Consider the following 13,838-nt stretch of genomic DNA (forward strand, 5'->3'; position numbering starts at 1 on the left):
ACACCGTGAAGCCAAAGAGAACACAGAGCTTGGAATTCTTTTTTTTTCGGTGGAGGCAGCAAACAATAAAAGGCGACATTTTTGGCAGAAGGACGAAGGGGGGCTGGGAAGGGAGTCGCTGGGAAAAATAGCATCGTACATTATTCAGAATCGCGTGCCAGAGAAATGAGTTTCTCAGTCGTGACCATCACCGAAATTGAATGAGTGCCAACTACTTGTTACACTTCTTGTCATGTCCTCCCGAGAGGTCCACCCTAACCCCACACACGGCGGCAGGGCTCATAGCTTAAAGTAACCCTCATCTGACAAATTCCATATACCTACTTCATCAAAACTTGTTGAATTTGGACTTTAAAACACACAACACGGCCAATGCTGGAAATGGGATTTGTCGTCTTTAATTTTCTGTAAGAAATTCGTAAGGGGCGTCTAATTTCTCCATTTGCGTGCTGCACATTTTTACAGAGAATTTTTTTTTTTATTATTGAGCAATTTTTTTTGAATTCTTTAAACAAACAAAGAATTTTAGTTTTGAATTTTCAGTACAGAAGAGTGGGGTTAATGCGGCAATTTCAGCAGGATTAAAAAGAATCAAAACTAATTTTCATAACAAAGAATATCCTTAAATTTTCGTTCACAGAAGCTTTTCCAAAGCTTTTCGATTTAATTCAATAAAATGGATTTTTTGTGTTAAAAGTTTCATTTTCGTTTACCAACAAACTATTTTTTTTTTTAACATTCTCGAGTAACTTTCATTTTATTATTATTCTTTTTTTCCGAAAGTTTCCAATATTTTAAATTATTTTTTTAATTTGTGCGAGAAAATCGCTTCAAACTTAAAGCTTGAGAAAAACTTCAAAAGCTCTAATTTGAGCTGTTCTCTCCTATTAAAACAATCAATAAAAGCTAAACAAAAAATGCTTTTTTAATTAGTTGGTGTTCCACTTCGTGGCCAACACCAAGTATTGTAATCGTCGGAAAAACCGACCACCTCAGATCGGGCTCAAACTTGGTATGAGCACGTTTTAGACATCCCACATTACGAAAATGGTGGTGGAAAATTTTTGATCCGGCCGGCCTGCCGGTTATCCTGCCGGTTATCCTGCCGGTTATCCTGCCGGTGGTCGTCATTTTGCCTTATAATTCGAGAACGGTAACAGATAGAGACTTCGGGTTTGAAGTTTTCTATAGAAATGTGGGTGTAAAATTTCATTTTTTCGCATTTTCAAAATCCAAGATGGCCGCCGTCCGCCATTTTGAAATACTGTCAACCACTTTCCTTACAGCTAGAGGTCTGAAATTTTAGTATGTTGTAGAGCTCAGTGAGACGTTTTCATCGACTATTCATACTTGAAAATCGGTCAAGCGGTTTAGCAAATATGGCGGTCTTAAGCAAAAAGTGTTTTTTCGATATAACTCGAGAACGGCTTGACCGATTTTGATCATCTTGGTATCAAATGAAAGGTTTCAAGAAGCCCTACAACTGCGTAGAACATTCCAAGTTCCAAAAACATCCGCAAGAGGCGCTAAAATCAAAAACAAAAATTGCCTAACTTTAAGGGGCAATATCTCCGAATCCCCATTATCGATTTCTTTTAAATTTTGATATGTTGTAGCCTGACTCAATATCTTTCATCAGTCCGAAAATGAAGAAAATCTATGTCGCCATTTAGAAGATATTGTCATTTGAAAAATTCTTGAATTTGAAAAGTTCTAAGAGCCATATCTCTTGAACGAGTTGTCCGATTTTGCTCATCTTAGTATCAAATTAAAGGTTTTGCAAAACTCTACAACTTTCTAGAACATTAGAATCCTGTAGAACCATTCCTTCAGAACAAAAAATGCGATAAACTGTTTCGGTAAAACAAAAATCCGCCATTTTGTGTTCTGGAGGTGACCTTGAAAATTATTGAAATTCATGTCAATTTTTAGCATGTTTTAATACCTTTCCAAAACTAATCAAGAAATTTCTGTAGGTCTTATAGAACCAGAGATATGACCATTTTTATCCATCAAATTGCCGAATTTTACAAAAAAATCAAATTTGTCTACTAATTCTGCTCACAAATCGCATTACAACGCATAAACAAACTTCTACACGTGTGGGACACCAACTCTAATAACTGGACGCGTTATGATTGACTTTTTTTTAAAAATCTTATTTTCAAGCTCAATTTTCCACCCCTTTTGATTGTGGAAGAAAATATTTTATGTGGGGTATAAGGTATCTTGGAGTCTTCGTCTCCGTGAACTTTTTCACCTCAGCACCGTGGAAATTATATATACGTTAGGGGTGTGCTTTAGGTTGCGGTAGAAGGGTGTTGGAGTGGAAATGAGGCCAGATAGTGAAACTCGAAATCTCATGAAGAAACATTGTGTAAAAGGGGGTGGTTGAAATATGTATAATAGGAAATTATGGGTGAAAACTGATGCTTGGAGAATTTTATATCAAATCATAAATTTATAATTGCCAGATGGAGGCGCCAGGTGCTTCGAATTCTTATCTCTATAAAATAATATTTTAATTGCTTTCCACATTTTATAGGGGTTGCAAAATACATTCACTGTGTGTGTGTGTGTTTGAGGTGGTTTTTCGAGAAATGGATTTTAAAGGAGGGGTGTGGTGTGGGTGGATCGTGACTCAAAACGACAAAATGAGTTCTCTTCCTTCGCCAAGTAGGGTAGGTGGGTGACTTTGAAAGTTCCAACGACGAACTTTCAATGAGCTTGTGTGTGGGAGAGAAAATACCTGAGATATTTTGCAATGTGTTCATACCGTTAGCCAGCAATTTGGTGAAAAGTTGCGCAATAAAATATGAATTTTCTGTTTTCGATGCCAAATGCTTAATGCTATATGTGGGGGTGTACGGAGGGCGGTGGAGGTTTTGTTTGTTCTGCGAAAAGGGGAAATTGAGCGGAATAAATCGTTCTTGAGGGATAATTTACGTTAAGCTAGCACAACACTAGTAAAACGAAATGAGATAATTTCATCAAAATGACCTTCCACGGTGGATTGAAGGAAGAAAAAAAAAGCAGCATAATATAGGACATATATAATTTCCACACAGTGTCAATAATGAGCGACCCATTTAGAGACCTCGATAACTTTCTCGCCAAATTGTAATGAGTTTGCATGGTAGGAAGTAAAGGGGCGGAGGGGCAGGGAGGGGAGTTGAACCACCAAAGTGAATTTGTGGTTTAGATGAGGGAAATTTATACAAGAGTGGATGTGAAAATTGATGATGTGATTCCACATGATATTGTACGCCATATAATTTTCAGTATACGTCGCTAAGAGAAGAGAGAATTAATTCAAGACAATGGTGTGTATTTAAGGGTGAGTTCTTGGTCTATAAATTTTTCAATAACACCCCCATTTCCACGTTCATAAAATTCATTTAGTCGTCCGCGTGGTAGGCGCGGCCGGGAAAGGAGTATCTCTTGGAAAAGTTTTATACTAAAAACATAATTACCACTTAACCGTTAAAGAGGAGTACTCATTATGCCCATCGATACGCGAGGGTGACGTACACACAGCATATAATTCACCATGAATTTCTTTTTATCTCTTCAGCGCAATCTTGTCTCCCTTCCCTGATGGGGGCTATCTTCGTGCCATTTTATTTACTCACAGACCCGGGTACTTTCTACACGCTCCTCTGCTTCTTTTTTTTTCATTCCAAGAGGGGAGGATATTTAGTGAGACATCCGACACACACCAGCCCCTATATAAAATAGCATTTCTCGAATGCCCTTCCAACAAAATTCTCCTTGAAGATGGATAAACTGCGGAGGGCCCAACGATGGGGGGCAGGGGAGTTGGGAAGTTTAATATTACAGCGACGTGACTTGAATAGTTGACCTGACAACTCGGCAGCCTCTGTGCTTTATTAGCAACGTTAATTACGGAGACACTTGTTTCACAGGCCTACGCGCCACCCACAACATACCAATTGAGGGTGGCCCAGCCACTCATGCTTCTTTCCAATGCGAACAACCTCTAAAATTAATTAGCATGATGTGCATTCAAAATTCAGCACTTGAGTGCCCGAGTAATGATGGCCAATTGATATGCAAAGACGTACGGGGGATGCGGTGCGGGGGTGTGCGAAAATTGCGCCGGATTGCACCTGGATCGATAATTTAATTAAAATATTTCCCATGATATTCCCCCCATGGGTAATTCATCACTTAGGTGCGACTTTTGGGTAAAGTATGTGCTGCTCACAACGGGATGAATTACAGCCTTAAAGGCAAACTTAACTGATCAGAGTTGCATGATGTGCGCTAAAAGATTAATTTTGAAAGGAGTTAACGAAAAGTTTAACTACATATAAAATATTCTAAAAGGAAAATGAACCAATTCTGTGCAGGTAAGTGTGGATTCATTAAAAATTAACGCGATATTAACCTAATTTAGCTTCGATTTTTAGAATTTTGAACCTTTCCTGAAAGAGATATTCTTTCAAAAGTTTCACATTAAATATTAGTAATAGTTTGAAAGCTATGACAAATATCATAAAAGTTTTGGAGCTTTTTAAACTCAAAAAAATCTGCCAAAATGACTCAAAGCAGTAAAGGCTTACGTTCTTGAATTTACTTGAATTTTTGTAATAAAAGCTCCAAAATACTAATAAGAAGACTTACAAGCTACCAAAGCTTTTCTCATTTGAATTTATATTAATTTAAATAACTTATTTTCGCTGATTTTTCAATTTATTTTCACAGTGAATTTTTTATTAATGCCACACATAGTTATGGTGCAGTAAAAAGAATGTCTTCGATGATCAAATTAATTAAAAAATAAATAAACTACTCTTTAAAGTTTTACATAAACAATTAATTTTTAAGCTAATTAAAATACCTACCTTTTTAATTAAAAAATAACTGCAAAAACATATTTTTGTAATGTTAACAAATAAAATGAAAGTTTTGTTGTCATTTGATAGTTTTTCTACTCAAATTTTTGCCATAGTTAGCGATTAAATCATTTAAATTCGTATTACATCTCAAATCTAATTTGAATTCAAAAATTTCCAATTAATCCTCAAACAATACGAATTCCCACCAAAATTTCCTTAGCTTTTAGGTCTTTTTGTATGTGAAATATGTTAGAAATCGTGCAAGATGTCGTGCATAAAGTAGATAAAGTATATAACAACAAATTTAGGCTTCTTTTCCTTATCTAATTCTTTCGCAGCCGGAAGTCATCAACTCGGGGTGAAACTATGTGTAATAGAGTAAATCACTTGTTCATGTAAATTGCCTGTAAAACGATTAAGGCGTTTACTGCTAGACATGTAATTACGGCAAAATTAATGCGATAAATCACTGCTACTTATAGCACATTCTGTTTTACATTTTATAACCTTCACCCAAAAGGAATATAAACTTCATTAAAAAAAAAGAAGAGGAAAAAACTCTTTTTTAGATGTGCAGTGAAACGTATATGGTTCAACAGTCAGGTAATCCTTTCATTCAAAAGCACACACACACATACGGTGAGAAGAAAAAATGGAATCAAAGTTAAGGAAAGAATGTAAGGAGCACGTTGATTTTACAGGGAAGAAGTTTTTCTTGAAACGTGCAACACCCATAATTTTCAATCAAGATTATCTTTTGCTATCTATCCTCATGACCACTGTTCAACTTTTTCTCTCGTTTCCTTTTGCTTTCACAGGGAAAGGTGGGAAATTGCATGAGAAAAAAATCCCCAAGGAAGTGCCACGAGATTAAATTCCTGAGAGGAATTTAATTTTTCTTCTCCGCATTGCATATAAGGAGAAATGCTTTCTTAATTAAGCAAATTAATAAAGCAATTTAATCGTTGAGCACTCAAGAGTGATAACAAACCCGCAAGAATAGTTTGTTCAAGCTGTAATCTTGTGTGGAACAGACAAAAGGGAATTTTTAGGTCATCCCAACATAAAGTTTTGTCCTCAAAAGTTACTGTTTATCTTGCATTTTGGTCCTTTCATGCCAAACTTGCGCAAGGAGGGAATTTTCCTTTTCATATACAAGACAATTTCTCCATAATGCCTTTTCCATATATTGTATATGGTTGGGGTGGGGGCGCGTATAGAACTTTTGTGAATAAATAACTACATAAACTACATATGGAACCCATTTCTCGAGGATTTATGGGAAAAAGCTCTACGTAGCTTCTTACCTACATAGCATTATTTTACTTATTAGAAAGAAAGTTGTAGCGCATTTTAATCTACATGTTCCAAAGAAAATCGGGGTAATAATTTTCTTACAGCTAATTCGTTGAACAAGACCGAAAAATTATCCTTTGATTTCTTTTAAGAAAGCTTATTAACTCCTATAAAACATAAGAAAAAATGGAATAAACATTTTATAAAAGATAAAAAATTATTTCTACTAGTATACAATGTATTTGGATTTAGTTCTCAAGTTATATGTAATTATTTTAATGCACAGCTCACAAATAATAAACCCCATTCAATGGACGTGGAATAAACTTCTCTTATACACAGTACTGTGGGAAAATTTGCAGGAAACTTTCTTCATTGAAGATTTATTTGTCTTATATGTGTGGGATGGAAAATGCTTGATTTTGCATAAAATAAGCATATTGTTGCGAAAAGTGTATACAAAGGCGCTCAGGGTGGAGATAAAACTGCGGGGAATTCAAAATTGAATGGACAATAATGCAAGATTATAGTTTTGCATCTTCAGCTGAATGCAATGACGTGGTAAATTGCATTATTAATGGATTGAATCATTGTTGGATAGAAATGCAGAAATTCCCAACTGATGTGAAATTTGCATTAAAAATTTGCCACTTTTGTTGTAGAAGGATTTTCCTCGTGGATTTTGCATTCCATGAAGGAAAATTCCCTTTCCATGCCTCTTGCACTACCTACAATGGGGTTAAGGGTGGGTTTGTTGCGAGAATATCAAATTGAGCAAAGATATACAAAAGCAATGCAAGACAGTGAAGAATCTTCAGTTCCTTTTGTGAGTTGCATTTGAAAGTGATCAAAGATGAGTGGAAGTAAAGTGAATGTGGTCAGTGTTATCTTTTTTACCCTCCTAAGTACAATGAACTGTGTGCCAGACGAGCTCCTTGGGGACTTTCTCAGAGACTTTACAAAGCACGAGAATATTCCAACAACTCTGTCCATATTGAATTGCAAACCACAGAGTTAGTTATCTTGTGAGAGTTGAATTTCTTGAAAAATAATCTTGAGAAAGTTACTTTCTCCCCTCAAAGGTTATACTGTTAAAATTGCCAAAGGTACGGGTTTGCAAATTGTGGGTGATCCAGAGAAGCTCTTGGAAGTCCTCGTAGACCGCAGAGTTAAGAGGAATGATGTACTCAACATTGTTGATCTTGATTGTCCTTCTGCAAGAAATTATCTCTCAGCAATTCATCCTTCTTTGCTTGAGCACCCCATGCGATGGATTTTCCATCATGAAGTCTTTAATCTCGATGAAGAACAATTCCTGGAAAATCTCCCACTTCGAATTGATAGCAATGTAATTTTGGCAAAATTCACCAACTCATCGACTTTCACCATGGCGCATGGTAAAGAAAAATCTCCAGTGATTTTTCTTAATAGATTTCCCAGCTTATATTTCACTTTGCAATCTTCTTCGTCTGCAGTTTACAGAATCAACCGAGACTTCCCTATAAATCACGAGGATTATGGTGGATGGGAGCCAAGGGTGGGGATCACCGACATTCGCCCCACAAGAATTTTATCACGAAGGCGATCAAACTTGCAACGTACCCTCCTAACAGCGTCCATCGTGATAACAAATCCCGACACTGAGAATCACCTTGACGACTACAAGTGAGTCTTTTTTAAGTTTAAGTGCTCCATCTTTACTTGAGTGAGTTCCCCATCTTATCGCTAATGATTATGGTTTCCTTCTTTTGGTAGTTTGAAGCTAAATTTTCATGGAAACTTTACTAAGGAAATTTTCGTTGAAATTTTTATTTTTTTTTAGTGGAAAGTATGATAAAAATTTTCTTAAAGAGAGTGAGAAAAATCATTAATTTAAAAATAATTTGAAAGTATAAACTGAAAAGCTCAAAATTAGGCGATTATATCCATCCTGTGCTTGATATTTTTCCACCTTCATACAACAAACTTTTCTTATTCCAAAATAAAATGAAAAAAAATCCTTTTACCTCTTGAAATTCAATCAAAGGGATAAGCATGTCGATCCCACGACAAAAGTTAACTACAAGACAACCAACATACTGATTGACATGCTCAACGCCACTGTAAAGTACATCCGGAGAAGAAGTTGGGGTGCCCAGAATAAGACTACGGGGAAATGGACCGGGATGATGGGTGACATGACAGAGGGAAGGGCAGAAATAGGTGGAACATCCCTCTTCATACGACCCGATAGGGTTGAATACGTTGAATTTCTCACACTAACCGTTTCAACGTACGGCGCCTTCGTTTTTCGCCCACCACCCTTGTCCTTTGTTGTCAACATCTTCTACCTGCCCTTTCAAGGCTCTGTCTGGCTCGCAGCTCTCTTCAGCATCATCCTGTGCACGTTGACCTTCTTCTTCACATGGAAGCATGGAGAGAAAATAAAAAATGTTGGTAAAGCAAAGAATCTGAGAGGCACCGATGCAGTTATGACTGCTGTTGCAGCTATAACACAGCAAGGAACAGAGACAGAACCTCGAATGCTATCAGGACGAATTGCATCCTTCTTTATGTACCTCTCAATGTTTTTTCTCTTTAGCTCCTACGCGGCCAACATTGTGGCCCTCTTGCAATCCACCACAACGAGCATTTCAACTGTTCAGGATCTTTTGGATTCCAACTTGGGATTGGGGGTGGAAGACATTGTCTATAATCACCACTTTTTCAAATTAGTCACTGATCCTGCAAAGAAAGCCCTCTATGAAACTAAAATTAAGGGGAAAAAGGATAAATTCATAGACTCAGAAAAGGGCGTTGCAAGAGTTCGCCAAGGATTCTATGCATTCTTCTGCGAAGTCCTCAAGGTGTACAAATTAATTGAGGATACATTTTATGAGCATGAAAAGTGTGGAATAATGGAAATCAAATTTCTACAACTAACAGACCCATGGTATGCCATCCAAAAGTATTCACCTTACAAGGAAATCATTAAGGAGAAGTAAGTATAAATTGCAAGGAAAAGAAAATGAGACAAGGGAGTAAATACTCTGAAGTGATATCTGTACACCGCGGTTGTACCAGGCGCCTCCATTTCGAATCATTTATTTAAAATTTTCTGGTTTAATTCTTTATCTTTATTTTATTACAAAGTAAGATCAGAAATAAGTTTTCAATAGCTGTGGAAACGCCTGCTAATACCTGGTGCTTCCAGTTTAAATCAAACCTTACTAAAATTGAAGATTGAGACGCCTGGCTGGTATTTCGATATTTTCAGATTTTTTCGCAATTTATTTATTTGATTTTACTTTAAAAAAAAATTATAATTCTGTACACAATTTCCAGAGTAGTTGCTCTCCCTTGTAAGTAACTTTGTGTAGCCTTGACGTCACGTTCAATCAAAACTCTTCTTCATATTCTAGTGTTGTGAGGATGAAAGAGTTTGGCGTTGAACGTCGTGAAGCGTCGAAATTTACCACAAAGAAGCCAATTTGTGTGTCTGCAGGTAGTAATTTTGGGAGTGTTCGTCTCATTGATTGCTACATGACAGTTACGATAATCATATCGGGTTACATCTTATCTTTTTGCATCTTTCTTCTTGAGCATGTTATTAAGCGAAAACGCTCCCCTATTGGCGATGCCGTTTGTTTGTTTTAAAGGAAAACAGTGCAGTGAATGGGTAGAAAAAATAAAACTTCTTAAAGCTCTGAAGGTTACACGAAAAGCTCAGAGAAAGAAGAAAAGGGTTTTCATGTCATTTAATGTTGAAAAATTAATTAAATTATCCCTGATGGCTTAAATATAGTTCAGTGGATTCAGTGATAATTAGTACTGTATGATTAGATGTTGTATGTTATTCAATTTGTTGCTTAGAAGCATGTGCTTTTAGATAGCCCACAGGCAAACTACTTCAATTAGCACATTTATATACATAAAAGCTCCTCAAAGGAATAATCAGCTGCAGAATAACATTTTCTAATTTCACTTTGGAAGGGAAATTTGCACGAAATCATTTCAATTTAATATTAAAGAGAAATTTTATATTATTAAATTCAAACAGTTCTGCATTGAAGATTTCAAAATTAGCTCCATGAATGCTTTCCTTAAAGCTCTCTTATAGCTTTCTGGCGTATAAGAGTCGGATGTTTACAAAGCCACAAACATGCGATGCTTTTTGGGAGCGATATGATAATAACAATTCCCATGAAATCTCTAAACATACAATTAACTTTAATAATACGCTGGTACACTGAATAGAGGTATAAAAGGAGAATGCTTTTGGAAACTATCACACAATCTGATTTCTAATATACAAAAGGAAGCATAATAAGATGAAGTGTTTTGATTCTCTTGGTGGGATTGCAATCTTTGTGAGCTTTTTCACTTTAACATCTTGTGCATTCCACGAAATTCTGGGAGATTTTCTCAGGAATTACGTGAAACACGAAAATGTTCCAGCAACAATTTCTCTCATGGATTGTTTGCCAAAAAGTGAGTATGAATTCTTAGAAAACTTCTCCATCAACACTTCAGACCCTTCAGACTAATTGAGAGATTTTTTTTCTCCCAAAAATTCTCCAAAGGATCCCTCATTAAGATTGCCAAGACGATGGATTTATCAATTATACCCAGTTCAGTGAAGCTCTTGGAAGTCCTCAAGGATCCCACAGTTAAAAGGAATGATGTCCTCAACATTGTTGATCTCAATTGTCCTTCTGCAAGGAATTATCTCGCCCAAATCCACCCAAATCTTTTGAAACATCCCATGCGATGGATTTTACTAGCTGAGAACTTCATTTACGACGAGCAACGCCTATTCCTGGAAAATCTCCCACTTCGTTTGGACAGCAATGTTCTTCTTGCGAAAATCGTCAATTCCACCATCCCGTCAATTAAATCAGGTATGAACCATTAATTTCTATTAAGGATTTAAATCATCCGGCGGGATTATTGCAAATTACGATCGCTGAAAAATTCTCCTTCAACACCACGTGCTGTGCTTTTGGAAAAATTAAGCTTATTGGAATTTATTCTAATCCTCTTTTCACGCATAAGAGGCTTATACTAATATTTTATTTCCGCTCAAAGATGAATGGAATTTATACGTATAGAGTATTTGTGAGAAAGTGAAATGTTTTTTTTTTTGTAGATTTTTCAAATTTATTTAAAATGCGATTAAAAATTTAAGGATTATGTCACATAAAAGCTCTCATTTTATTTGACTTTTTATAATTAATTAATCAGTGATATACTGCTCCCAAAAATTAATCAGGATTCTCCTCATAAAGGATAAAAAGTATAAATTAAAGAGATAATTAAAAATATCTGGAAAAATTCAATTAATAAAATTAATCCCTGTAGGGAGAGAAATTAATTTCAAAGAGATAAATCGCCTCGGAGCTTTCTTGAAAGTTTTCACCTTCACTGTGCGACCTCTTACTAATATTTTTTTCCCCTAAATCACCACTAGTTTACAGGATTGATTCAGAAATGGAGGTAATTTACGAGGATTATGGCGATTGGAGCTACTCGGAAGGAATTAAGGATACACGCTCAACGAGAATACTCTCACGAAGACGAATGAATCTCCATGGGAAATCCTTGATAGCATCCATGGTGGTAACAAATAAAAACTCCCTAGCTCACCTTACAGATTATCAGTAAGTAGCGAAAAAATACGAGTAGGGGTGTGTGGGTGGTGTCAGTTTATTAAATGATTAGTAGAGAGTTAAAATTTTCATGTGATTTAATTGAAATTTAATTTGAAATGGGTTGCGGTGTGGTGACTTTTATTTGCAGAGAACGTGAAATTGATTCAATCACAAAAGTAAACTACGTGCTGACCCATCACCTTATGGATGTCATGAATGCCAGCAAGGAATTTATTTTCACCAACAGCTGGGGCATCAAGAACAGAACGAGTGGCAAATGGGATGGGATGGTGGGTGATTTGGTGGATGAGAGAGCTGACCTGGGTGGCACATCGCTGTTCATGACCGTAGATCGCGTCACACTCATAGATTACGTTTCAATGACAGTTCCCACATACGGGGCCTTCCTCTTTCGCTCACCACCCCTCTCCTATGTCTCCAACATCTTCTACCTTCCCTTCCGTGATACAGTGTGGGTGGCGGGATTCGCATTGGTGGCTCTCAGCACCATTATCTTCTTCATCACCTGGCGCATTAACATTTGCTACAACAAAGAAACTCCAGCTTCTGAAATTCCCCGATTCAGTGATATCATCATGAATGCAACGGGGGCGATAACACAGCAGGGTGCCCATATGGAGGCAAAAGTAGCCTCAGGAAGGATTGCCTCGTTCTTCCTCTTTCTCTCAATGTTTTTCCTCTACACCTCCTACACGGCCAACATTGTGGCTCTCCTTCAGTCCACCACAACGAGCATATCGTCCCTCGAAACACTCAAAGACTCAACTTTCGAGTTTGGTGTGGAGGATATTGTCTACAATCGGTACTACTTTAAGATTATGAATGAGCCCCTACGAAAGGAAATCTATGAAACAAAAATCATACCACCCGGGAAGAAGGATAAATTCATGAATAAAACAGAAGGAATCGCCAAGATGCGCAAAGGACTCTTTACCTTCTTCACTGAAGCACGTGCTGGCTACAAAATGATTGAGGAGACATTTTTTGAGCATGAAAAATGCGGTTTAATGGAAATAGAATACCTGCAAGTCACTTATCCGTGGTATTCAATTAAGAAGTATTCACCCTACAGGGAGATCATAAAGACACAGTGAGTTTGGTTTTTTAGCTGAAACATTTTATTTGATACTTAAGTAATAGTAGGGGTAGTATTGATGAGCTTTTAATATTAAAAGCTCTATTTTTGGAATTTTTTAATTTAAGCTTTAAATCAGAAATCGATAAACTTTCTTATGATTTTATTGATATATCCTTTATATTTTATTATTGTATTTACCTGAAACTCTGAAAGCTCAACAGTATACCACCCCTAAAGCACCCTGTAGTAGAGCCAACCAAAAGACATCAAATAATCAAAATATAATTCCATTGTGCCACATGACACGCAATGTAATGGAAACTTATTCATTCATGCTTGTCTTTTAGCAAACACATACCCATTTCCCACACAATATAGCTAGATAACCATTTAGCATTAACCATAACACTTGATATCTCATGTGGCAGCCATAGAAATAAGTGGAGAAGCAAAATGCAATATGTGTGGTAAAATGCAACTTTGACTTGCAACTCAAACGCGCGATGGGGGTGGTTTAATCGATTGGAATGTAACTCTGTGCAGCACACAGAAGTCAATTTTGACTTTCCGCATGGTATCCAAGTTTGTTTCCCTCTAAAGCATTTTCTCTCTCTCTTTACCCCATCTCTCTATTCCAGATTATTCAAGATAAGAGAGCATGGCATTCAATCACGAGAAGTTGACAAAATCTACACCCGGAAGCCCCAATGTACGTCCCAAGGGAAGAACTTTGGAAGTGTTCGCCTTATAGACTGTCATGTTATAATGCTTATCATAGCATGTGGATATGGTTTGGCATTGATCGTCCTTTTGGTGGAGATTTTGATGAAATTGTGCGACTCGAGGGTCACAAAAGTCATTTGTATGTTCTAAAACTTTTACTACATATTGCTATTATATATAGTACACAACACATACATACATATACTAATGCTGTTAGTTTTGCCTTTT

General features: G+C 36.6%; 4 protein-coding genes across 4 annotated transcripts in view; 3 read left to right on the forward strand and 1 right to left on the reverse strand.

The window, feature by feature from the left end:
• Window positions 1–13,838, forward strand: part of LOC129787983 (protein Peter pan) — a 1,185,971-nt gene that overhangs the window by 1,001,302 nt on the left and 170,831 nt on the right. The gene's annotated exons all lie outside the window — the stretch shown is intronic.
• Window positions 1–13,838, reverse strand: part of LOC129787980 (L-dopachrome tautomerase yellow-f2-like) — a 1,067,766-nt gene that overhangs the window by 1,001,302 nt on the left and 52,626 nt on the right. The window lies entirely within an intron of this gene.
• Window positions 7,069–11,052, forward strand: LOC129786799 (glutamate receptor 1-like). The gene is made up of 6 exons (XM_055822041.1): window positions 7,069–7,171; window positions 7,241–7,555; window positions 7,634–7,823; window positions 8,185–9,138; window positions 9,560–9,705; window positions 10,721–11,052. Exons 1-6 carry the CDS (start codon window positions 7,069–7,071, stop codon window positions 11,050–11,052), a joined length of 2,040 nt encoding a protein of 679 aa, XP_055678016.1.
• LOC129786800 (ionotropic receptor 75a-like) lies at window positions 11,628–12,903 on the forward strand. Its single transcript, XM_055822042.1, has 2 exons — window positions 11,628–11,797; window positions 11,937–12,903. The coding sequence occupies exons 1-2, from the start codon at window positions 11,628–11,630 to the stop codon at window positions 12,901–12,903; spliced, it is 1,137 nt and encodes a 378-aa protein (XP_055678017.1).

This window comes from Lutzomyia longipalpis, chromosome 1 (assembly GCF_024334085.1).
Source record: "Lutzomyia longipalpis isolate SR_M1_2022 chromosome 1, ASM2433408v1".
Classification (NCBI taxonomy): domain Eukaryota; kingdom Metazoa; phylum Arthropoda; class Insecta; order Diptera; family Psychodidae; genus Lutzomyia; species Lutzomyia longipalpis.

Bases quoted from the DNA above. Each gene is read 5' to 3' on its own strand.
- LOC129786799 (XM_055822041.1), top strand. From the start codon at position 7,069: ATGAACTGTGTGCCAGACGAGCTCCTTGGGGACTTTCTCAGAGACTTT. The intron at 9,139-9,559 runs GTAAGTATAAAT...TTCATATTCTAG, and splicing joins AAGGAAATCATTAAGGAGAA to TGTTGTGAGGATGAAAGAGT. The intron at 9,706-10,720 runs GTTACATCTTAT...AATTCTCCAAAG, and splicing joins AGTTACGATAATCATATCGG to GATCCCTCATTAAGATTGCC.
- LOC129786800 (XM_055822042.1), top strand. From the start codon at position 11,628: ATGGAGGTAATTTACGAGGATTATGGCGATTGGAGCTACTCGGAAGGA. The intron at 11,798-11,936 runs GTAAGTAGCGAA...TTTTATTTGCAG, and splicing joins GCTCACCTTACAGATTATCA to AGAACGTGAAATTGATTCAA.